The 26518-nt window shown below is 45.0% G+C and overlaps 1 protein-coding gene across 12 annotated transcripts in view; it reads left to right on the top strand.

Annotated features, from left to right (window-relative positions):
• The window catches only part of USP54 (ubiquitin specific peptidase 54), a 533711-nt gene extending 509823 nt beyond the window's left edge, over nt 1–23888 (top strand). For all 12 annotated transcript variants that reach the window (XM_029608960.1, XM_029608959.1, XM_029608954.1 and 9 more), the window contains 2 exons: nt 4963–5161; nt 22136–23888. In XM_029608960.1, coding sequence (XP_029464820.1) covers nt 4963–5161; nt 22136–22776 — 840 coding nt within the window. In that variant the 3' untranslated portion in view covers nt 22777–23888. The remainder of the gene's footprint in view (nt 1–4962; nt 5162–22135) is intronic.
• The last annotated feature ends 2630 nt before the right edge of the window (nt 23889–26518 follow it).

Below are 26518 nucleotides of genomic sequence, written 5' to 3'. Positions count from 1 at the left end.
AGGGATGCTTAAACTGGGAGAGGAAGGAAAAAGAAAAGGTTAATAGCATTTTAAATATTTACAACGAACAGTTAAATGAGCTGGTTGTATTATAGAGCTTGAAGTTGAAGGACATTAGTTGGAGTCCGGGAAAGCTTGTTTGAAGAGCCAAGTCTTAAGTCTCTTCCTGAAGGTTGGGAGGCAGGGTTTCTGTCTTAGGTCTGGGGGGATGGAATTCCATAAAGGTGGACCGGCGGTAGAGAGGGCCCGATCTCTCAAGGTAATATGTCTAGTGGCTTTGGTTGGAGGAACCTGGAGTGAACCTCTATATGCATCTCTGGTAGGTCTTGAAGAATTGTGTAAGAGGAGAGGAATTTGCAGGTCGATAGAAGTATGTTGATGAATGATTTTGTAGATAACGGAGATGGATTTGTAGAGAATTCTGAAGTGCACTGGCAGCCAATGAAGGCTTTTTAGGATAGGGGAGATGTGATCTCTTCTTCTGGTGTTTGTTAATATTCGTGCTGCCGCATTTTTACCATCTGAAACGGTTTGGTATAGGAGGAAGGGAGACTTAGTAGGATAGAATTGCAATAGTCTAACTTTGAGAAAACTAATGCCTGAAGGATTGTTCTAAAGTCCTGCAAGTGAAAGAGAGGTCTTATCCTTTTCAGGACTTGGAGTTTGTGAAAACAGTCTTTGGTAGTTTTGTTGATAGAAGCTTTCAAATTCATCCGATTGTCAATTAAAACTCCAAGGTCTCTGTTGCGTGGATTGTGGGATGCCAGGGTGAGTGGAAGTGATGTTACAGTTCTCGTGAGAGATGAGCAGGAGTTCGGTTTTGGAGGAATTTAGTACTAAGTTTAGACTAGTGAGGAGGAGTTTGATTTGTTGGTGGCAGTTTTCCCAGTGATCTAGTGTTTTCAAGTATGTGTCTTTAACAGGGATTATTATCTGAATATTGTCCGCATATAGAAAATGTTTTAGATTGAGGCTGGAGAGGAGCTGGCATAGCGGTAAGAGATAGTTGTTAAAGAGCGTAGGGGACAGAGAGGAACCCTGTGGGACTCCTATGGTTGAATTGTAACGTGATGATTCTTTGTTTTGGATTTTAACCTTGTAGCCTCTGTTGTTGAGAAAAGTTTTGAACCAATTAAGTGCGGCGCCAGTAATTCCTATTGCCGCCAACTGATTTATGAGGATGGAGTGATTGACAGTGTCAAACGCTGCCGATAGGTCCAGTAGAATCAGTAGAAATGATTGTCCTTTGTCGAGGCCCATGATGAGGTAGTCTGTCAGGGAAATGAGGAGTGATTCTGTGCTGAAGGCTTTGCGGAACCCATGTTGGGAGGGGAACAGGAGATTATTATCTTCTAAGTAGTCTGAAAGTTGAGTGTTCACTAATTTTTCCATATGTTTTGCTATGAAGGGCAGGTTGGCGATCGGGCGGAGGTTATTTGGGTCTTTAGGATCCAGATTGGGTTTTTTTAGGAGTGGTTTGAGAGAAGCCAATTTAAGGTCCTCTGGGTAGAGTCCTTGGGAGAGAGAACAATTAATGATGTCCGCCAGAATTTTGGAAATGGAGTCTGGAATTGTCAAGAGGAGTTTCGTAGGAATGTGATCCGTAGGATGAGAGGAAGGTTTCATTCTCCTTAATGCTACTTGTATCTCAGTGAAGGAGATGGGATCGAAAGCTTCAAGACGGGTGCTTTTGAAGTAGAGATTAAAAGAAGTAGAGTATGAGGTGGTATTGGAGGGCAGCTGTGTTAGAAGGCTGGCAATTTTGTTTTGGAAAAATAGAGCTAGTTCTTCCGCTTTAGCTTGTGCTAGGTTGCTAGGAACTTCCAGGGGGTTGATTTGGGTAAGGCTAGATACGTAGGCAAAGAGTGCTTCGGCATCGAAGACCAGGTTATGGATCTTGGAGGCGTAAAAGTCCCTTTTTGATTTTAGAGTAGAGGACTTGTATTGGTGTAGTGTAGATTTGTAGGCGGAGAGTGTGTTGGCACATGGGGCTTTGCGCCATTTGCTCTCTTTCTGCCTTAAGCATTGTTTTAGCCTTCTAAGTTCATTGGTGAACCAAGGTTGTCTTTTGGAAGAATTTGAGGGTGCCCTTTTTGTAGATAGTGGGCAGAGCTTGTTGGCTATATCTTCTGTAATTTTGTTCCAAGAGCAGAGAGCCGTGTTCGGGTCGGTGAGTTCTATAAGGGGAAGTTGAGCGGTCAGGAGGTTCTTAAGGTCTTCTGAGGAGCAAGATTTTCTGTAAAGAAATGTGGGTGAAGGAACGTGGGGGGTGCTGGATTCTTTCAGTGAGAATGAGGTTGAAATAAGAGTGTGGTCTGACCAAGGTACTTTCTTGCAATTGAGGAGCGATGCAGGATAGATGTCTTTGTTAACAAAGATAAGGTCAAGAGTGTGACCGGCTTTGTGTGTCGGTTTGTTCACTATCTGTTTGAATCCCATTGCTGAGAGGGCTGTGAGAAAGGCTTCACAGCTAGTAGTAAGAGTGGGATTGTCTACATGCAGGTTAAAATCACCTAGGATAATGGCTGGGGCGTCCAGGTTGAGGAGAGTTGAGACTATTTCCACCATAGGAGATGCGTCTGTTTCCAGGAGGCCCAGGGGAGCGTAGACAAGTAGAATTTGAAGATGGTCTGAAGTGAAAAAGCCGATTTCTAGTTTGGAGTATGAGTTGACTGGGTGTTGAGAGAATCTTAAGTTTTTTTTAGTTGCTAAAAGAATTCCGCCTCCCCTTTTTTTCTGTCTGGGGAGTGAGAAGATGTCATATGTCAGCGTCGGTAGTTGGTTTATTATGGCTGTGTCTGAGTCTTTAAGCCATGTTTCAGTTATTGCGCATATATCGGGCTTAGCGTCGGAGAGATAGTCGGCGAGAATCAGTGATTTCTTGGTTAGAGATTGTGCGTTGAATAATGATAGCGAAAATAGGGTGAGGCCTAGAAGTTGGGTGATCGGTGTAATCAGCATTGGCGTGAGGGATTTTAGGTTGCAGTGTTGTGCTTGCCTGGTTGATTTTCCTATCAATGGTAGGCAGTGATGAAGAATCGGGATTGTAAAAACTGGATGCATTCTGGGAGGTCGGTTTGGCGAGAGTAGTAGACTGGAATGGGGTGGGTAAAGAGGTGGCAGGCGGAGGATGTTAGAGAATTGTATAAGAATGGGAAGGGAGAAAGTCTTCCTGGGCTGCTGATGAAAGACCATTGACAAACTGTTGTATTGTGTTAAAGGTGTTGCGTTGGCTGATTAGAGTTGGCCCCGTGTGGGTGTGGTAGAAGAGGGGTGAAACGCCGCCAAGGTTTGCTTGCAGGGGTACGTGGAGCTGAAGTGATGGTTTGTAGCTGCCTGAGGGCCTTGCAGTGACATAGGCGGAATGGGTTGAAGTGACTGTAAAGAGGAGTATAGTCTGCCCTCCGGGTCTGCACGAAGGGGCGCACTAAGGGGCAGGCCCCTTAGGTCGCGCTCCTTTGGGCGCGCGACGCCTGGTGCGCGACGCCCCGGGGAGCGTCTGTAATTTAAGGGCCTGAAAACAGTGCTGGGCTAGACCGGCTGGGTTGGGGGTGGGAGCAGTATCACTCACCACGTGGTCCTGCTGCTTCTCTTTATTTTTCAGGTTTCTGAGCTCTCTTCTCCCTTTTTTTCTCTTAATTTCCCGGTTCACTGTTCACTGCTGGCTCACAGAAGGGAGGGGTGAGCGGGCTCTTGCCCCGACTGGGCTGTGCCGACCGCACAATCCCCTGCAGTGGAGGAGGAGAGAGATTGAGAAAGGTTGGTGTCTGTTGGTCCCCTTTTGTGTTGGGGAGCAGCCTATAGCTAAGGATTCACCCATGTGTGAGGACTACCATCCTGCTTGTCCTAGGAGAAATCAGAGTTGCTGTAATAGGTGTTCTCCTAGGACAGCAGGATGTTAATCCTCACAAAACCCACCCGCCACCCTGCGGAGTTGGGTTTCTCCTATTTTTTGTTTAATTTTTATCATAATTCTATGTTACAAGACTGAAGCGGGAACCGCCTGGACACGTGGAATAGGGCATGCTGGGCATGCTTAGTATGCTCAGTCAAAGCTCCAGAAACTTTGACATAAGTTTTCCATGCCAGGCTTCATCTGATGGTGTCAGCCATGTGAGAGGACTAATATCCTGCTGTCCTAGGAGAACCCCCATTACAGGTAAGCCACTCTGCTTTTTCTGGTAGCTGTGCTAATTCCCTTTTTTCCATTGGTTATACCCACCCACATAGTCATTACAGATTTAATTACTGAAGCTTAATATGAGCCACTATTTTAAGACTTTGTAACATAACATTTGCTTGTATTTTTTCATGATGTAATTGTTACACTTTGTTGCACAAGATATTCAATGGAATATAAGTGTGATATAAAGATTTGCACTTTCTGTGCCAGAAGCATGCAACCCAAAGTAACCAAGGTGTCAATATATATCTTAATACCTGCTCACATTATTGTGTTTGTGTCATGTGTGACTGATCAGTTATTGAAAAATACACCTTGTTACATATAATACCCTATATAGTTATCTAGGAATACTCTTGTTTCTCACTCTTTTCTATACTGTGCCTCCCTTTCACTATGCTGCTGCATAACCCTGCTTCTTCAGGTACATAGTAGGAAACAAGTGGTCATTTTTTCATCATAGAAGATATGGCATGCATCAAATTGTGTCAGATGGTGGAGCATTAGAGTCCAAACTAAAGCCTCTGTAAATATGCGTTATTATAATTTATAACTTTAGGATTATTGCTCATCTGATATGAGTTTGTTGCATCTTTACTGTACTGCTTCATCCTCTGGTTATCTTGTATATTGCTCATTTACATTCAGTATGTGCTAGTTCTGTTGCTTCTTGTGACTGTTGCCTTTCCTTCTTCCTGCAGTCCTGCTATTTTTGCACCATAGTTGTCTTAAATGTCTTGTTTATTGGCATTTTTTTCTTTGTCTCATGTTACTGAAAGGAGGCCTCAAGCATGAAGAAAACACCCACCATGGAAATCAGGCATCGTTCTTCCAGCTCTTCTTCCCTCCCCTTTGCCTACAGTCCTCCCGTTTTACCATTTGAGCCCCCTGAACCCCAGCACTACCCAACCCAGATGTTGCGCCCATCTCATGGTGTACTGATGCCCAGCATGATTGGCGAGGCACACAGACTGCCAGGTAATTTTAATGTACTCTCTTGCATGTGCCAAGTCAAGCTTTTCTTTTCCCCTCTTTTACTTGGTAGGTTGGTTATTTAGGTTTTGGTATTCAGTCTTATGCTCAGACCCCAGAAAAAAAGGATAAGAAACTTTCTCTAATGACAAGCAGGCATGAATTAGCTTAACATGTGGGTTACTAACCAACAGTCCTGGATCCCAGCTCTCAGAACTCAGTAAAACGTTTACTGAGCATGCTCAACGGTTAACACACATGCATACTGCCTAGTGAGTTCTACAGTCTGTCTTCATCTGAGCTACTGCACTGATATGTCCAGTCTTTCTCTTGAAAACATTTTCAACTTTTTGGGGGCCTGATGCCTTATTGCTTTCTAATTTTTATGAGCAGCCTCTCAAGAAGAATTTTTAACTTCTTTATTAAAAAAAAAAAAGGAAGATATTGAAGAACATGGAGAAGCCCAAGGCCAAGAAGCCTGCAATATGCAGGATCAAGTCCTGCATCTATGGGCGCAGAATAACCATCACAGACTTATACTCTGTTATCACTGCTTGGGCCCAGAATATGACACCTCCAACTGCTAAAGCTCTAATCAGCTTGCTCCCAAAACACAGCAGCTCCAAGCCTAGAAGATGGAGGATCTTAGGAAGACGCCATCAGGTAAGAGCCCGAAGTTGTTACGTAAGGCCGAGCAAGAGAAATGCTCCTTGTAGAGAAGCAAAGTGTCATTGGACTTTCAGTGGAAGAGGTCAAGACAAGAAACTTCCCCTCTCAGTCCCGCAAGCATGGAAAGGCTCCATCTCTTGTTGTGCCAGCTTTTGGATCTGCCTCAGATCAGGAGTTGATTGTGGTGCAGAAGTCTGTGGCCCAAGAGGTGATAATCCATGATGAAAAGGCCAACTGGCTTAACACAGCACTTGCGCGTAGGTATACCACACAGAAACCTGAGATCTGCTAATAAAGCTCTACTAACTATTCCTTCTGTTAAATCAGCACGCCTCACTCAAGTAAGAGAGAGAGCCCTGTCGCTGACTTGACCTGTTCTATGGAACTCCATGCCACTCGAAATAAGGCTGCAGAGAAAATTGAAACTATTTAAAACTAGTCTGAAAACCTGGCTTTTTAAACAAGCTTTTTATAAAGACAAAGAGAAGGAGGAAACCATTTGAAAGATAATGACGCACCAAGTAATCCGTTTTTTGGGTTTTTTTTCCCTTTAATATCTCCAATTGCATATTAACGCTAGATTTGAACTGCTTGACAGTTTCTCAACCGGCATATAAGCCTTAATTAAACACATAGTTTCTCTTATTAAAATGTTACCGTTTTATGTTGGCGCATGTATAATTTGTAATCTATACCAATTATAGTTTTTCCTTATTGTGCCTTTCTGTAAACCGTTGTGATGGTGAATTAACTTATCAACTGTATAGAAGAGTTTTAAAATAAATAAATAAATAAATAAATACCAAGAGGAGCACCTAAGTGGCACAGGGAGCTGCTTTTAGGGTTGTATGCCTCGAAACCAAAACAAAAGATTGGTGCATCGATGCAGGGCTCTGCTAGTGTGAGGCCCTCCTTCCCCCCCCCCCCCCCCCCACCCCCTTGATGCTGAGGTGGGACATAACCTCATTGGCATAGGTTCCATTTTTCATAGTGCGAAATATACCCTTGGTACCAATCAAAGTATTTTACCCAGACCTGGGGCCAACCAGGGGTACCATCTGTGTCATCCACATGGAGCTCACATTCTAAGGCACAGTCAGTACACTTGATGCTGCAGGCCAAATCTCAGTCGGTAATATAAGAGTGGAGCACGTCGGCATGTAAGTTCAAGAGTCTCAGTGCCATTTATGGCATGAGATGCTAGCAGATGGGCTTTGTCAGCCAGTACAAGAATGCCTTTGAGCAGAACATCTTTACAGCAGGTGAAGCTTCAATGGCACCAGGTTCCTCTTCAGCTTTACTGGCAGCCCTGAGTGAGGATGAGCTGATCTGGATTTCTGAAGAAGGTTCCTCAACCAGTGGGAGCCCAGTTATCAGGAGCTAGTGAAGAATTTATTTGTCTCCTTAATCCTTGAAGTCTGAAAAAGGGAGATTAGAACCACACCTGTCCAAAATGGAGGAAATATTCCTGAATAGTGGAGCTACTCCAAGTTCCACACTGGTACGACTCCATAAGAGATTCCAGCATTGAGTGGTAGTCCTCACCATGAGGTGATAGATTCTCCTCCTCCAGGGGAGTTCCTTCATGAATTGGAAAGAGAAGAAGTATATTCTGTCCACTCTGAGTTTCTTCCAGATGTTTCCCTATCGGATCAGCAGAGGTCTTTGCCTTAGTCACCTTCTTTGTTGGGGTCATGGCTTAGTTTCCTCTGTGGTCAAGAGGCTAGAAGGATTCTACAGGGATTCCCTCCAGAGTATCTCTGCTACTCAAGATTTTTTTGATAAAATCCATCAGTTTTGGGAAAGAAAAGGACCCAAGAACAGATGTCTTTGAGCTTCTGTAGTTCCTTCAACCCCTGGCAGATTCTGAAGTTATACAAGTTCACAAGCTTCTCCAGGATGCTCAGATGAGAATGTGGCAGAAGCCTACATTGTGCCTTCTGGTGGCCCAGACATTGGGCCTGGGATTTGGAGTGGTCTTTTTGCCGCACCACTCCATGGTAGTAAAATCAGTGTTGAGTGTTCTAAGATTATGTTCGGTCACTCTAACATGTGTCCTGGGAAGAAAACTGTCTTCTAGGGCTCCATGCTGAGTGCCAGATTGCAGCTCATCACCTATACCATGGTACAGTATTTGCACAAATGTGTCCAGAAGTTAAAACTCTTGACAGAGTCTTCAGACCAACAACAGCTAGACTTCTATCAAGCAGTGAAAGAAAAGGAAGACTTTATCCCTTATGTATACAAAAGCATTTGATACTGTAGCCAGGACTTTGGCTGCTTCTTTAGAGGCCAGAAGATTCACATGGTTATCAGCGAGAAGCTTACGAGAGCACATGTGTGATCATCTCAGATGTACCCTATACAGGAGATAACTTGTTTGGTGACAAATGTCAAGAGATAGTGTCTCTGATTAAGAAGCGTCAATCTACACTATTGACATTATCACTGTGGTGGGTAGACCAGCTGCCCCTGCAGAATTCCAATATTTTTCTTAAATGCATACATTCTTTTAAAGATGTCCCTTCTGATCTTTCCAGCATCGAGTGCCTTCCACTCTTCTGCAGCAGTAGCTGCTCACTTGAGATCAGAAAGGCATCAACCCAAAGCTCAGCAGCAGCTGCAGCCTAATCTGGGCACCAGGTTTTAATGATGCTCCCTCCCCCACCTCCTCTTGTGGAGGAAAGAGTTCAAACCTTCCTCCCAGAATGACTTCAGATCACCAAGGGACCGGTGAGTCCTAAAAATTGTGGAACATGACTACCACGAAGCTCCTCTTGCCCTAATCTGAACCAGCTGATTTCATTCTTCAGCTCCAGCACTTGTCAATCTTCACAGCTGCAACTGGAGGTGGAGTCGAATCGGTACCTTCCAAGGATTCTATTCCTGGTATTTCCTAATCACCAATAAGTCAGCAAGATTGAGGCCTATAATGGATTGGTGAAGGCTGAGCAAGCTGCTGGTTCCAGAGAGTTTAAGGATGAACTCCCTTCAGACAATTCTTCCTTTCATTTAGCTGGAAAATTGATTGCATGCTTTGGATCTGAAAGATGCTTATACACACATTTCTATTTATCCCACCCATCGAAAGTTACTCAGGTTCATAGTGAAGCATATACATTACCGCTACAAGGTGCTTTCCAGTCCCTGGGTTTCCTGGTTAGCTTTTCCAGGTCACACCTAGTTCTGGCTCAAAGAATTCAGTTCATAGTAGCCTGAGTAGACTCACTTCAGGATAAAGTATTCCTCTTTGTTGAAAGAGCCACATTGATGATGGCCTAGTAAAGGCCTTCCTTCAACAGGGCAAAGGGTCAGCAAGGTCAGTCGTAGTCTTTCATGGACACATGGCTGCGGTGCATGATGTTCCTCTGACTCATCTGCACACACACAGGGTCTTCAGTGGGATCTCTGAAGCCAATAAGATTAGCTTTGTCAACCCTTATCCTATCAAATATCCATGACCTCCAGAATGAGAGCATCCCTTAAGTGGTGGATGAATCCAAAAGTTCTAAAAGTGGGTCTCGTGCTATAAGTCCCATCCTATCAAATGACTGTCTACCGATGCCTCCATCAAGGGTTGTGGCCACATACAGTACAACGTGGACCCATAGGTTGTAATTCCCAGTGGAGAATCATCTGCAAATCAATCACCTGGAGTTGCAAGCCATTCTAGAGCTTTCTCTATCCTCTTCTCAGGAAAGAGAATCTTTATCCAGATGCATAACTTTGTGGCCATATTCTTCATAAACAAGCAGGGAGGTGCAGGCTTTTACAACTTTTGCCTGAAGGCCATCTTAATCTGGTCATGGGCAGGGCATCACAATGCCCATCTCCAGGCACCCTACTTTCTGGGAATTCAGAATACATTGGAGGACTACCTCAGCAGAGTGTTACAATCACCCAAGTGGTCTTTGGATCAAAGGATCATGGACGACTTGTCCATTTGCTGGAGAAAGCCAGTGATCAACATGTTCACCTTAGTAGTCAACAGGAATGTCAGAAATTTCCGTTGCATGCATCTGAGCAGCTACAGATCAGCTGCCAATGCTTTTCTGCTAAACTAGAATGTCTGTATGGTTTTTGCATACCCATTGTTCCCTGTACGTACCCTGATCAGTCCAGATTGTGTGTTATGCCTCCCTTCCAGCAGATGGAAACCGAGAAAAACTTGAAGGGCACCCTTATTTAACCTGGTGTGCCTCCTGCATCCCTTCAGTATTTCTCTGTCTCCAGCAGATGGAGGTGGTGCAAACCCTGCAGTCTTGCCCTGATTCTGGGGTGTAGGTTATTTCCCTTTAAAAAAAAATAAAAAGAGCAAGCAAGCTTTGAATCAAGCAGGCAGAAAAAAACCCCCCAAAAACAAACAGAACAGTTAGGAATAATTTTCAATCCTTCCAGGGGGTTGGTAGATCCTGCGGGGTCATCCCCCCGGTTGCAGGCTTTGGAGCTGGGATTGGTTATCCCGCGGGACTCCAGTCAGGTAAGAAGCCGGGGAAGAGATTACCGGTGGTCCGGTCCATCTCTTACCCCATGGAAATCTCCTGATTTGAAAAAAAAAAAACAAAACTGACGAGCAGGCTCTTTAGTTTATTTTTTGGTCGGCTGCAGTCTCTGACGACTCCGTTGCAATTTCACCGCATTTTTGGGCTTCCTGCTGCTTTATTTGGCTGCGTTTTCACTGTTTTTTCAGCGACATGATGCAGCGGTCATCTTTATGGGTTGCCTGCGAGGAAACCTCCTCGAAGTTCTCCTGGGCAGGCATTTGCTCCCACTACCTTCCTGGAGGGGAAAGCAACTCTTTTACTGCAGCTTCAGCAAAGGCCCGGGGGGGGGGGGGGGGGGCTCAGGCAAGGGCTATGAGGGCAGGGGAGCTTCCTCCAACGTTATCACCGGACTCTGCCAGTCCTGATGATCCCTCAGATGGGGATGAGGTCAGTCAGAATCCTTTATCATTGGATTTTGTCCTCCTCATGCATAAGGCTTTTTTAGCTTCTCAGTCTCCGCAGAGTGGTGCTTTGCCTTTGAGACTTCCGCAGGGACCGCCCCCTGGGTTGCCAAGCGTCAGGAGCTGCCTGCATCTCTCTGGGTCGCAAAGTTGAAGAGCTCCATGGCTTCAAGTAGTTTGGCCCCTCCGGAGGTTTCGGGCAGTGGGGCTGCAGATGCTGTGGCTTCTACTTTCCCTCCTGCAGGCGGGGGATCAGAAGAGGAGCAGGGGAAGCAGGGTCCCCTGGATGAAGATGAACCCTAAAGTGGTCCATCTGTTTCATAGGGAGGAGTTAGAACCTCTCATTCCCGCGGTCCTCTCAGAGCTAGGAGTAGAGCTCCCTCCTCCACCGCAGGATTCTGTGGACCCGGTCTTGGCAGGGTTGAGAGTGCCAACCCGAGTTTTTCCCTTTCATCCCATGCTTCAGCAGCTGATGCCCCAGGAGTGGGATGCTCTGGATGCCAACTTGCGGGTAGGTCGGGCTATGGATAAGCTTTATCCTTTGCTCGAGGAGTCTCTGGAGCTCCTGCGGTCTCCCAAGGTAGATGCTTCGGTATCAGTGGTTACGAAGAGGACCACAATTCTGGTCGCGGGTTCAGCAGCTCTCAAGGATCTCCAGGATTGGAAGCTGGAAGTCCTTCTTTGAGGTTTCAGTCCTTAGTATTCGAGCGGCGGTGTGTAGCAGTTACATGCTGCGTGCCAGCCTGCACTGGGGCCAACAATTGCTAACGTCCAGGGATCTTCTGGGCAAGTCAGAGCAAGCCGAAAGCTTGGAAGCTGCGGTGGCATTTGGCACTAATGCGCTGTATGACCTCCTCCGCACTTCCTCTCGCTCCATGTCATCCATAGTATCAGTGCGACGTCTCTTGTGGCTGCGTAATTGGTCAGCAGATGTGTCATCTAAGGCTCAGCTTGGGGCTCTCCCGTTTAAAGGGGGTTTCCTCTTCGGTAACTATCTGGAGCAGTTGATAAAGTCCCTGGGCAAAAACAAGGTGCACAGGTTGCCAGAGGACAGACCGAAATCTTCCAGAGGTTTTCCATCATCCCGCTCATGCTTTTGGGTGCAGCGTAGGTTTCGGCAAAGTCGGCAGCATCCGGCAGGGCAGCGGCAACCTATGGCCAGGCCCCAATCCTGGAACACTTCCTTTCGAGGCTGCAGACCCTCCTGGGAGGGAGGATCTTCCTTCTCACTCACCTCCAAGACTCCTCAATGAGATAAGGCTGGCACATCCCTCGATCCCTCGGGTTGGGGGTTCCACAAGGCATGGGCCAGAATTACTTCTGATCAGAGGGTTCTAAGCATTATAAACACATGGCTACACTTTGGAACTTGCTCGGTTTTTCAAAGATTTCTTCCTAATGTCCCCATGTGGTGCACGGGCCAAGAGGCAGATTATTCGTCAGACCCTTGACCGCCTACTGTCTCTTGGGGCGGTGAAGCCGGTCCCTCCGGAACAATGGAGGATAGGGAGGTACTCCATCTACTTTGTAGTCCCAAAGAAGGAGGGATCCTTCCGGCCTATTTTGGACCTCAAGAAGGTAAACAAGGCTCTCAAGGTGCCCCACTTCCGCATGGAAATTCTCTGCTCAGTGATCACGGCGGTCCACAAGGGCAAGATTTTAGCTTCTCTGGACCTAATGGAGGCGTATTTGCACATACCCATTCGAGAAAATCAGCAAAGGTTTTTTCACTTCATGGAACTGGGAATGCATTTCCAGTTCTGCACTCTACCGTTCGGTCTCGCCACCGCCCCCTGCACATTTACCAAGGTCATGGTGGTAGTAGCAGCAGCCCTGCTGTGACAAGGCCTTCTCATTCATCCCTACCTGGACCACTGGCCTCATCAGGGCGAAGTCGCATGATCACTGTGTAGAAGCTATCAGCAAGGTGGTCAGTCTCCTGGAATCGCTCAGCTGGGTGATCAATCAGGCCAAGAGCAACTTTGTCCCTGCTCAGAGGATGGACTTTCTGGGAGCCCGGTTCGATACCAGTGTCGGCAAGGTCTTTCTCCCGCCGGACCGAATGACCAAATTGATGGAACAGGTGCGTCGCTTGTTGTCACTCCCACTGCCCAAGGCCTGGAACTACCTTCAGGTCCTCAGCTCCATGGCATCTACTCTGGAGGTGGTTCCTTGAGCTTTGCTCATATGAGGCCATTACAACGAGCGTTGCTTTCCCGGTGGGATCCCAAGTCTGAGGATTTCCAGTTCCCCTTACCACTCACTGATCACGCCAGGTCCGGTCCAGTCTTGGGTGGTGGCTTTGCCCACACAACTCATCTACTCCTCGAGATCTTGAGGTTCCGAGCTGGATAGTGGTGACCACGGATGCTTGTCTCTCCGGCTGGGGAGCTGTCTGCCAGTTTCATTCAGTTCAGGGCAGCTGGTCCCCGGAGGAATCCTGTTGGTCGATCAATCGTTTGGAAACCAGAGCGGTTTGACTGGCTTTGCAGCACTTTCTCCCGTGTCTACGCAATCAGGTGGTCCGCGTTCTGTCTGACAATGCGACGGTGGTGGCCTACATCAACTGTCAAGGAGGCACCAGAAGTCAAGCCGTTGCCGACGAGGCGGAACAGCTCTTGGCTTGCACGGAAGAAAATCTTGCGCTACTAGCAGCATCTCACATTGCCGGGAAGGACAACATAAAAGCGGATTTCCTAAATCAGAGATGCATAGATCCAGGAGAATGGGAGCTTTCGGACCAAGCAATGGATCTAATTTCTCGCAGGTGGGGGACTCCCCACATGGACTTGATGGCGATGCGGGACAATGCCAAGGCTCTGCGCTTCTTCAGTCGCAGAAGAGATCACGGTGCAGAGGGAGTCGATGCGCTGGTACTTCCCTGGCTGACCTCAGTTCTCCTGTACGTGTTCCCTCCTTGGCCGCTGGTGAGCAAAGTTCTTTGCAGGATAGAAGTTCACCCGGGGAGCGTGATTCTAGTGGCTCCAGAATGGCCCCGACATTCGTGGTTTGCAGATCTAGTCAATCTGGCAGTGGATGGGCCCCTACGACTCGGAAATCTTCCACATCTTCTTCGTCAAGGTCCTATATTTTTCGACCAGGCAGATCGCTTTTGTCTAGCGGCCTGGCTTTTGAAAGGAGGAGATTGAGGAAGAAAGAGTATTCGGAAGAGGATATTACTACGCTGCTGCAAGCCGGAAAAACGTCTACCTCTCTCTCATATGTCAAGGTGTGGAGAGTCTTGGAGATGTGGTGTCGTGAGTTTTTGCAAAATGGCTTAGTCAAGGGCTTGTCTTTTAATTCCCTCTGGGTACAGGTAGCGGCCCTGGGCACTCTGGCAGCTCGGTAGCGTCTCATCCGGATGTAGTGCTTTTCCTCAGAGGAGTAAGGCACTTGCAGCCCCCCGTCCGTCCTCTATGTCCATCGTGGAGTCTTAATTTGGTACTTTGCGTATTGTGCGATCGGCCATTTGAACCCATTAAAAAGACAACGTTAAAGGACCTCACGTTGAAAACGATGTTTTTAGTGACTGTCTGCTCAGCTCGCAGAGTTTCTGAATTACAGGCTCTCGTGCAGGGAACCCTTTTTGAGAATTTCTGATTTTGGAGTTTCGCTTCGAACAATCCCGTCCTTTTTGCCAAAGGTGATCTCATCTTTTCATTTAAGTCAGTCAGTTGAGCTTCCGGCCTTTCCCAATTTGTCGGACGACGTCCCGCACGCAAGAGAGCTTCGTCGTTTAGATGTCCAACGATCTCTGTTACGCTATTTGGAAGTAACAAATTCTTTCAGATTGTCATATCATTTATTTGTCCTTTGGAGTGGTCCCAGGAGAGGTCAGAAAGCTTCTAAGCCAACGACTGCACGATGGTTGAAAGAGGCTATTTCATCAGCTTACATTTGTAAAGGTCGACCCATTCCTGAGGGCCTAAAAGCCCATTCTGTTCGCTCTCAAGCAGCTTCTTGGGCTGAATGTCAGTTGGTGTCACCACAAGAGATTTGTAGAGCTGCTACTTGGAAAACTCTCCACACATTTGCTCGCCTCTACCGCTTGGATGTTCAGACTCCAGAAAGCTGCAATTTTGGCAGTGGCGTTCTTCGCGCAGGACTCGCAAGGTCCCACCCAGTTTAGGGAAGCTTTGGTACAACACACAGTCTGGACTGATCCGGGTACGTACAGGGAAAAGAAAATTGGGTCTTACCTGCTAATTTTCGTTCCTGTAGTACCACGGATCAGTCCAGACACCTGCCCTAGGATTAGGAGTGGGTAGATTGGGTGTGGGTATTTCAAGAGTCCACGCGTGCATATTCAGATTTTTATTGAGCATACTAAGAAAGAACGATGCAAGTTGCTTTTCATGTTATGCGTTTATTATTGCACCTTTTTTGTAGTTCTGTTATTGCTTGCTTCATTACTTTTGCAGTTAACTATTATTCTGCTTGGATACTCTATATACTGAAGGGATGCAGGAGGCACTACCAGGTTAAGTGAGGGTGCCCTTCAAGTTTTTCTCTGTCTCCATCTGCTGGAAGGGAGGCATAACCCACAGTCTGGACTGATCCGTGGTACTACAGGAACAGAAATTAGCAGGTAAGAACCAATTTTCTTATTCCTCTAATCGCCAGAACTGTCCAGAAGGTTCTATATGATAAAGTGAGGGTAATCCTCATAGCACCAGTTTGGCCATGGCAAGTGTGATATCTGTATCTTATCCATTTGTTAAGTCAATTTGTATTGGGAATATCTCTGATGCTCATCACTCAGGAGGGAAGCTGGCTTTGCCATCTTGACTTGCCATTGCTAGCCATCATAACATGTATTTTGAACAGTTCTTTCCTTCTTATTCCTTCTGAAGGAAGTGGCTGACATTCTGATTTTGATTAGAAACCAGGAAATCCTAAATTTCAAGTGGAAGAGGATCTTGACATGATGTGTGTCCAGTCCCTTGTTCTGTGGTCTGAGAGGCTTGCTTCAGTATCTATTCTGCTTCACCTCATCTTTCAAAGTTCATCCTAGCACCATTGTAGCATATCACCAGCAGGTAGAAGGGGCTCCACTCTCTTGCCACTCTTTGGTGTCGAAGTTTATGAAAAGTCTGTGACATTTCCAAGCCTACAGTCAGTAATCGTCCAGTGCCTTGGGACCTCGGTGTAATGCTAGCTCAACACATTAAATTTATTTTCAAACTGCTCAAGTCATTAATTAGACTTTAATTTTCTAATCTGGAAAGTGTTTCTCGTGGCCGTCACTTTGGCATGAAGAGTAAGCAACCTACAGGCTCTAGTCTCATACTCACTATACCTTCAATTTATTCATAGTAAGGAGATTCTATGAATGTAACCCAAGGTCCCTCCAAAAGTGGTATCAGCATTCCACATTGTGCTATTGTGCTTCCAACATTTTTTCCAAGAATAATTGTGTGCAAAAGAGAATGGGTTTGTCATTTCTTTCATATTAGAGAGCCCTGGCATATTACCTAAAGAGGCGAACCAAAATGATAAAGGGCATGGAACGGCTCCCCTATGAGGAAAGGCTAAAGAGATTAGGTTGTTCAGTTTGGAGAAGAGACGGCTGAGGGGAGATATGATAGAGGTCTACAAAATCATGAAAGGACTTGAATGGGTAAATGTGAAACAGTTATTTACTCTTTCAGATAATACAAGTACCAGGGGGCACTCCATGAAGTTAACAAGTAGCACATTTAAACAAATTGGAAAAAATTATTTTTCACTCAGTGCACAATTAAGCTCTAGAATTTGTTGCCAGAGGATGTGGTTAAGGCATCTAGTATAGCTGTGTTTAAAAATGGTTTGGATAAGTTCCTGGAGGAGATGTCCAGAAACTGCTATTAATCAATAGGGAATAGCCACTGCTTGTTGTCAGCATTAGTAGCATGGGATCTATTTATTGTTTGAGTACTTGCCAGGTACTTGTGACTTGGATTGGCTGCTGATAGAGACAGGATACCGGGCTTGATGGACCCTAGGTCTGACCCAGTATGGCATGTTCTTATGGAGTCAACCTCACTATCAGTTTTCAACTGTTTTTGTCCTTTGTCAGTTGCCAAATAAATTGTCCAATTGGCTTTCAAGCTGTATAGTGCAGTGTTAATCTGGCTGGCTTACAGATTGCAGACTCTATCAAGACTCATCAAGTGAGAGTTATGGTGACTTCAGTGGCTCTTCTCAGGACAACTTATTTATTTATTTAAATCTATTTATTTGATTTATATTCTGCTGTCTAGCCTCTTCAGAGCAGATTACATTCAGGTACTGTAGGTATTTCTCTGTCCCCAGAGGGCTTGCAAACTAAATTTGTACTTGAAGCAGTGGAAGGTGAAGTGCCTTGCCCATACACACAAACAGTGGCAATAGGATTTGAATCCTGGCTTCCCTGGTTCATAGCTCACTGCTCTAACCACTAGGCTACGCCTCCACTTCTGTTGAAGACATTTACAAAATTATTTGATCCTCTCTGCGCACATTCACTTCCCACTATTGTATGGACAGCATGTCCCAAGGAGATGGTAACTTTGCACAAGCAGGTCTGTACAAACCTGTTCATGAAATGGTCCACTCTCCACTTGGTGGGGCTGGGTAGCCTTAAGTATTTGTATTGTGCAACCCTTATCTTGGACTCCCCATGCATTATGGCAGATTTATGCCTGCTTGTCGATGGAAAAAGCAAATTTACTTACCTGTAATTGAGATTCTCTGTAGACAGTAGTATGAATTAGCCATACTTAATACCTGCCCACCTCCCTGGAAGATTGCCTACCTTGCCAAATACTTAAACTCTGGAAGAGACAAGGGGCTCATGAGGCTTTGTGTGCACATGGAAACTCCTGTGCATGCTCAGTAAAGTCTTTACTGAGCTCTGAGAGCTGGATCTCTGTCAGCAATGTCTAATGACTTCACCCATGTGTTATAGCTAATTCATCCTGCTGTCTATTGAGAACCCTGTTTACAAGTAAGCAAGCTTGCTTTCATGCACTCTAATCGCAACCATGTACTTTAGATGTTTTTTTTATTTATAGGGGTTTTTTGGGGTTTTTTTTGTTTTTTTTATAGTTATTCATGTTTTAATGTGTTGCGACTACATCTGTTGTAGCTTTTTCATAGATGTTTCTTAGAAAAAAAGAGTATGCCTAGTTTATAATAGATATCAGATTTAGGATATTACAAAATTCAGAATACACATATTTTCAGTTAAGTTGTTGAACCATAACTACATATTCCATATAATAATTTTTTTATTCACTATGAGTTTGATTCAATCAAATTTGAGAGTTAGTAATACTTCTGGCAGAAAGTTATTTGCTGACCTCAGAATAAAAATAATCAAATCCTATGTTAAGAAAACAAGGGTCTGAGGCATATCTCATGAATGGCCTGAGGATCTAGAGCTTTGTTTGCTCTAGAGGTTCTGTGGTGGGGAGGGTAGGGGTGTCACAGTTTTAATTACTTCCATTCATGAGTACAGGATTGAGTCTGAGGTTGTGGGGTGGAAGAGTTTGGAAGAAAGGTGTGGGTTATGGTTAGAACTGAATTGGGGACTGTATTTTATGTGTTATCTGTTATATATATGATGCACATCGCTTCATCAGTTTATGTACATTGCTTTGTTTGGGCCATTTGATCTATAAAGACAGTCTATAAATAGGTAAATTAAATTATATTGTGATATGGGAGGGAAATCACACAGATTTCCAGTGGGAATTCCGCCCCCCCCCCCCCCTTTCTATTTTATGTGGAATAGCTTTCTTCATAACTTTTTCTAAATCTGTTTTATGAACGCAACTTTTAGCATTATGTTTAAATGTTTTTAAAATAAAAAGGAACATCAGATCACCCAAAGGCGCTTCTCTATGGAAAATCTTGCTCCTCATTTACAGCCTTCAAAGGATTTTCAAACATAATCATAATTTATTTTAGAGGAGAGAGGGAGGGGTAGAACAGTGTTTTCTTTTAGGGTTTGACTTACAGTGGAACTTATTCTCATAAACCCCTGTTTTCTGCGTGTAAGTGGCATTTTTAAAAGCCGGTGCTCTTAAAAGAATGCACATACCCTGGTTTTGCATGTAATTTCATGTACACTGAGGAAAGGAATGGCAGAGCTGGGGCAGAATTATGATTTATGCACATAGTGGTTAATGTTTGAGATATCACATCGGTTTACATTCAGGTACTGTAGGTATTTCTCTATCCCCAGAGGGCTTACAAGTTTTTGTACCTGAGGCAATGGAGGGTAAAGTGATTTGCCCAAGGTCACAAGGAGCAACAGCAGGACTTGAACCCTGGTCTCCTGGTTCGTAGCCCACTGCTCTAACCACTAGGCTATTCCTACACACATAAAAGTAGCATATGTCATAGCAATTTTCAAAAGCCCACTTATGCGCATAAATCCTTTTGAAAATTACCCCATAACTTTTTATTTTAAAAAGTATGCGCATAAGTTACCATAAGCAAGTCGTATCCTGCCTGAAGCAGGTGTAACTTTATGCGAGGTAATTCATGCACATACTCTGCCAGTTGTCCAAGGATTTTCAAATACTCAGTATGCATGCTATGCAGGGTGTTATAAAATGACCCTATAACTGTGGGGGTAGGGCAGTGTTCTTCAATGTAAGAACCATGGGCCACTGGTTCACATTTTCCCCTTGTCATGGGTAAGCCAGAGACTTCCAGCACAAGTCAATGACACAAAGGAAGGCATCTCAGTAGGTCCGCCGAGCTGGCTGAAAAGCAGTGGTGGTCAGTGATGAAGAAGAGGCAGAGGTGATAGTGGCAGTGGCAGTAATTTAATTTTCCACTGCCAAGAGAAGAGGAGGCACTTGTGATCTTGTGATGTGGCTGGCCTCCTCCCTTTTCCTGCAGTGGGCCACAGTAAGAGAGGCTGCTGAAGGGGTGGGAGGGAGGTGGATCTGAGAGAGAGACTGTTGCAGTGGGGAAAGGGTGCTGCTGTGGCTGTGGAGAGATTAAGAGAGAGGTTATGATTGCTGTGTATGGGAAGTGGCGACTGAGAGAGAAAGGGAGTCTACTGGGGAATGGGTGGAGGAGTTTGAAAGAGACTGGTTGAGAGAGAGAGAGATGGGAACATGATGTCACTGGAACAAACTGGTTGGTAGTGTTGCTGGTCTGTGGTTTTGTGAGGAAAAATGTATTGGTCCTCCTGCTCCTTTGGATCCAAAGTGACCCCCCCCCCCCCCACTTAAAAATTAGTGAAGACCACTGAGGTAGGGGAAAAGTCTCTAAGTACCTTTTACACACACACACTTTACCCCATCTTCAAAGCAAATGTATCTGTTTTGCATTGAAAATTTCACGTTAACACCCCTAGTTCACACACAAACTCATACACACAAAGTTAAGCCAGCTCTGTCGAGGGCATACCTTGTGTGGGTTGACATATGCACATATTTTGTTAAATGCAAAATTATGTATGTAAGCCCCGACTCTGCTTCCCAGAACTCAAGAAACCAGATTGCGCACATACGTTTATAGCACTAAGCCCCAAGCTAGTTTGTAGCAGCCATTTGCAGGATAAATTGGGTTTTATGTGCATAAATAACTTTGAAAATCAAGCCCTACATGTTTCTTCTCGTTCCAAAATGCTCAGGTGAGTTGAATCTTATTGGTGGTCTGTGAAGAAGGAGGAAAGGGTTAGTTACATGCATGTCTGTTCTATTTCATCCACAAAATCTGATCAGGGTCTGACTGGGTGACCAAGGAATTAAATCAGGGCAAGCACTGGATGTGGTTAGTTGATTTTAGTAAAACTTTAGGAGACTGATAAATAAACTGAGCAGCCTTTGGGCAGGGGGGCTGAGGTGACTGACTGGTTTAGAAACTAGCTAAGTAATAGTCGTAGTAAGGGAGGGTAAATCGTGTTTGACGCAGGGAAAGCGAGGTTATCACTGGTATGTCTCCAGAATAAGCCCTGGGTCTAGTTCTTTTCGGTATGTTTTTAAATGATATTTAGGGACCTTTGTTTTCAGCTTTTATTTTATTTTTCCTGGGAATTTCGATGTTAGAAAACTCAGTGGAAAAATGACTTTGATATACCAAACAGAAGAAATATACTTTTCCACTGATTTTTGTCATAGTATTGAAATTCCCAGCACAAAATAAATAATATTGAAATTCACAGGAAAAATAAAATGAAAACTGAAAATGAAGGTCCGTAAAGATATTACAGAGTTGTTAGTAGAAAAGGTTTGTCTTTCTGTCAATAATACTAAGATCTGTATCAAAATGGACATTCGTAATAAAGCAGCAAATGAGTAAGCTAAGTAAATTTGAAGAGGTCAAGTTCTTGGCAGCTAAGGTTACCTGCAAATAAAAATAAAAAAAAGAGACATGCATTTGGGGTCTAGAATGTCAAATGAGCAACATAGAGTGAGAGGTGAGATGATAATGTGCACCAAACAGCAGAGCAATTTGAGTGATAGCATCTGATGTTCAGAAGGTGATCATATTAGATGATCTTAAAACAATGTGACAAGGAGTGTCTTTTAATTTTATAATTTTAACTCAGTTTTAATGTTTTATGTCTTTGCTGAATTATGGATGTGATGTTGGGAACTGCTTAGAAATTCTGATCTGCAGTCTCTAAGTATTTTTAATAAGTAAATAAACGAGTGGCCAAGCTAGTGAAATGTCTGGGTGCATAGGGAGAGGCATAACCAATAGAAAAAGGAATTGATGATGCCTGTATAAATGGTGCAAACCAAAAGTTGCAGTGTAAGAGGAACATAAAAAAGAAAGTTTTGCCACTGTTGCTGCAGCTGTATAATGAACTATAGCATGGAGTTAATACCAGTAGCTTATTATTATTTTGTGCTTATTTTTATGCTATCTTTGATGTTGTTTTTAAACCAGGTTTTGTAAATACATAAAACTTTTCATTGTGTATGTTATATTTGTAACCCGCCGCGATCTATGGAGCAGCAGTATAGAACTGTTTTTTAAATAATGTATGCACTAAAAAAAACAAAAAACTTGTTTCATAGGCTAAAATAAAAGTAAAACTAACCTTATTATTTAATATTACATAACCTGTGATACCCATCATTGCTAGGTAGAGGAGCCTGCCAGTATATACCCCACATAACAAGCTTCAGCAGAGCAAGATCATTGCTGTATGATCAATTACAATATGACAGCATGGAATTTTTACCTCATGCACTGTTGAAGGGCAACATAAAAAAGTGAATTATAAGTCTTGTTTCTGATTAACAGAAGCCTGTGCTGGCAAGCAAGAACCAGCTTAAAATAGCTTATTATAAGGCAGTTTTTGTCCATGATTTAGCGAATTTAAGAGAAAAATGAAGTAAAGTAATATATCTAAATTTTCCTTTTCTCTTTAGGAGATCCAAACATCAAGAAATTTCTGGCTCTGCCTGACCGGGGTGAAACTTTCCGAAATGAAGACCACCAAAGTATGCCACTGTACAATGGGACACTCCCTCTAACAAAGAGGTTTCCTTCCTCCTCTTCAGGACAGAGGCCTTTTGCTGACCAGTGGCAGCATGTAGCTGCTAGAGGACAGAGCATCCCCAGCCATCAAGAATGGTTGAGCCACGCTGACTCCATGACAATACCAGATTTGGCAGCAATGAATCAAGGCTTGGGAACCAAACCAAACAGGAAGTTGCAGGGAAGTATCCTTCAGGAGACCACAGATCACAGAGAGTATGAGTCCTATACAACAACACGCAGGCCAGTGCCTGGTACAGATTCTAATATTTTTAGAAACCGAAGAGGGCCTTCTTGGGACTCTGGTGACTCAAGGGAAACTTCAGTTTTGTTTCGTCCTAGATCCCAGGGTCCAAGGAGGGTAGACATGCCTCCAGAGGATGACTGGAGGCAAAACAGTTATGCCCCTCTGGTTGTTGGGAGTAGAGTTTATCCAGCTGGTGATGGGGGACTCTCTCATACTTCTGATTATAGACCTGATAATTGGATGCTGTCACGAGCCACCACTCTCTACCAGAAGCGAGGCCGGTAAAGTCTGAATGCTCATTGTGTTGAAGAGTGGTGGAACATTTTTTCAAAAAAGTACTGCCATAACTATAGCAACTTTCACAATTCAGTATACAATAAGGCAAGCAAACATTTCCTTTCTGTGTATGCCAGTCTTGTCTTATTCATTGATAAATATGGAAGTAAAACTGCACCGTGTTTCATTCCTAAAATTGCTGAACCACAGATATTAGTTCAGCTGAGCACAAATTAATCCAAGAACTAGATGTGGGGAGACCACAGCTAAAGTAGGTCATTCCTAGTATTTCCTTGCAGAAGTGTCTGTAGGCAGTGGTTTAGGGCTGCAGGCTATGGGGAGCTCTCAGTTACTCTAACCCAACTTATTTAGCAATAGTAAATTCAGGAAATATGTAAGGAGCTTTTTGGTTTGAGGACTTTGGTACTTCACTAATCTTATGTTTTTGCCAGCAATAGTCACCTCACTATAAGAGCTCTGCCTGAAGGGAGCTCTCAGACTTCAACCTCAACCTTTTTGAAACTGTAGTCACTACACCTAGCGTAGGACTAATGGCAGTGAGAAACCATATGACTGCACTGTTATAGGGTATTTGACAATTAACCAAAAGTAACATGTAGCATATGGACCGTGTTTTTAAGGACCAATTCATGCACACTGGCTCCTTGTATCTTAGCTAGATCTGTAGTTTTCCTGTTTTCCTCGTATAGTCTGCTTATTAGATTCCAAGAATCTGTGATTGACCTTCTAGGGGCTGCCAATACATTAATCCCCACCAGGAATCTATGTAGAACCCACCGTTACAGAAAGATAGATGAGGCCCACAAAATACCAACAATCAATATATGAAGACTCAAAGCACAAAGTGTAGCCATTGAGCCACTTAAATGAAGGTGGGGCAGGCATACAATGCCACAGGAAAATTGGAGATCCCCAGTTCCTTTTCTTTTTAGCCAATAATTGTAGCAATGCTTACCGCAGAGAAGACTGTTACCACTGCATGCTTAACGCCACCAATGTAAACACTTAGAGCAAGTTTAAATATTTTAGTGTCAAAACATTTGGCTTTTGTAAGTATTTTTCAAATAAATCTATAAAATAGTTATATTTAACTACCAAGATGGTTGATGTTTTTTTTTCATTATTTTCTGGTATTTATCTTGTTTACAAGAAATTTTTCTTAAGTGATGCAGCAAGGGATTAAGTGAAGAAGGAAGCAGTCTTTGTTTTGTTTAGTTGTAATGACATTTGTGCTTGTGAATAGCTCCACATTCACAGCATTGGAAACTAAAGGCCTTGCAGCTTGGATTGCAGCAGTGTAAGATCCTCTACACTGCTCTACCAAAATGTTTTAATTCTGTTGTAAAGGGACCATGTCTATGGGTAGAAGTTTCCATGCTAATTTAATCCCCCGACCTCTCTTCTATGAGGTCGAAGTTAGTGCTAGGACATGGGCATGTCTATTGGTACCTGGTATGAAACCACAAGTTTATCTGCATAGGTTGTCCAACTGACAGTAGCAGCTACTGTTGTCCTGAACTGGATATCATATGTGATGTATTTGTAAAGGTACTACCATAATATAACAGTCCACTGAGCAATCATGTTTTCCCAATGATTAACATAGAAGCATAGTAAATAGTGGCAGACAAAGACTAATTGGCCTATCAAGTCTGCCCTAATTGATGAATCTGTAAAAAGTTTCAATTAATGCAGAACTGACTTGCAAACAAAATGCAAAGGAGACCTAAAATATCCACTTTGATTCTTCAGAAAACCTCAAATGGATCTACCAATTTCACCTAGGACAAGCAGGATGGTAGTCCTCACATGTGGGTGACATCATCCGATGGAGCCCAGCACGGAAAACTTTTGTCAAATTTTCTAGAAACTTTGGCCAGCAGACTGAGTATGCCCAGCCTACTACTGTCCATGCGAGGTCCCCCTTCAGTCTCTTCTTTTCCGCGGTACAGTTGCCTCGCGGTCTGTGGAGCTCCAATTTTTCAAATTCTTTCCTCGATTTTTTTGAGTTGCCCTTCACTTTCTCATCAGGTCCCCCTTCGCGATTGGTGCCTTCCTGGTGCAGTAGGTCCGTTTTCAGCTTTTTTCCAGACTCTCCACCTTCCGGTGTCCGTCAGCCGTTGACCACACACCGGGTCTTTTTCATGGAGTCGACCGATTTTCGTCAGTGCCAGCGGACCATGTCCATCATGGATCCGCACAGGGTTTGCATCCTATGCCTGTGGGCCTCACATGATGTCCATGAGTGCTGTCTGTACGATCAGATGACACCCAAGGGGTGTTGTGCGTGCCGTGACAAAATGGAGAAACTTTTCGGGACCCCGAAGTCCTCCACTCCTGCGAATGTTTCTTCGATGCCCAAGGATCGCAGGGAGCCATCTCTGTCTCTATCACTCATGGTCCCTCTGATTAGCACCCCCAGGATACAGGGAGAGGGAGATCGATCCTCCGTGGTCTCTCCCCTCCCCCAGACCTTGGGGTCATGGACCTCCTCAGCACCAGGGAAATAACGTGCCGTGCATTGGAAGCAATCCCTTAAGCATCGGCATCGGTCACCGTCCTGACACTGTTCCAGTACCGGGGCGGCATCGGTAGCCACCAAGCCACCATCGAAGCGGCATCAGCCATCGGAGGCCCCATTCTCTGGTGCCCCCAGTAGCCCGAGGCATTCCCCACTGACACTGGTGCAGGGTGCCGTGCCACCTCGGGGACCTGAGGATGAGCCGGTGACTCCTTGTCCCCCTCCATCAGTCCTTAACTCTCAGAACTTCCAGGAGGAGTTGGACTGCAGGGTGCAATCGGCAGTGCTCAAAGCGCTGCAGAGCACTGAGCTGCAGGCGCCACCAGCCCCCATACCAGTGTCCTAGCCTCCTCCATCGATGTTAGCTCCCCTGCTAGAGCGTCTGGACGTCCTTCTTGGTGTCCTTCTAATGCAGCTGGTGACCATCGGCCACCGGAGCTATCCCGATCCTCGGGTCCTCAGAGGAGGATGAGGCCACTGGGACCGGGCATCCTCGCCCACTGTTCCCTGAGCTGCTACTGGACCCCTCCGGCTTGCCTCGGCCAATGACCCCCTTGATGCCGGGGGGCCCATCGGTGCCATTGGTGCCTCTGCACCCTCTGAAGTCCTCGGAACCCAGGGGTGGATGCCCCTTACGGTCCTCGCCCTCAGTGTCCTGGCCCAAGTGAGGAAGGGTCCCTATGACCATTGGGCTGATGACTCCACAAACTTGTCTTCCGAGTACTCAGACGACCCCCCTCTTGGAGCCTTCACCCCCAGAGGAGCGATGCCGATCACCGCCTGGGGATCTGACATTTGCGGGGGTTTTCAGGGCTATGGCTGAGGCCATCCCCTTTCAGCTCCTCACGGAGGATGCACATCACAAGATGCTGGAAGTCCTCCAGTTCATTGACGCTCCTAAGGAGATCATGGCAGTTCCGATCCACGATATCTTTAAAGAACTCCTCCTCTGTATGTGGGAGCACCCCATCTCTGTCTCCCCGGTTAACAGGAAGGCCAATGCCTACTTGGTGCAACAGGCCCTGGGGTTTGAGAGGAGACAGCTCCCCCCACCAGTCTTCACCAAATGCTTGGCAGTGGTGGCTGCCTAAGTCAGGCATTGTTCAGTCCACATGGTCCCATACCTAGACAACTGGCTGGTCAGGAGCAACTCCTGCTCTGAAGTCTTGCAAGCTCTGACCCTGATGCTACAGACCCTGCAGACATAGG

The sequence above is a fragment of the Rhinatrema bivittatum genome, chromosome 7 (assembly GCF_901001135.1).
Source record: "Rhinatrema bivittatum chromosome 7, aRhiBiv1.1, whole genome shotgun sequence".
NCBI classification, from domain to species: domain Eukaryota; kingdom Metazoa; phylum Chordata; class Amphibia; order Gymnophiona; family Rhinatrematidae; genus Rhinatrema; species Rhinatrema bivittatum.
The sequence above is the reverse complement of the archived record's forward strand: the minus strand, read 5'-3'. Positions and strand labels throughout refer to the sequence as shown.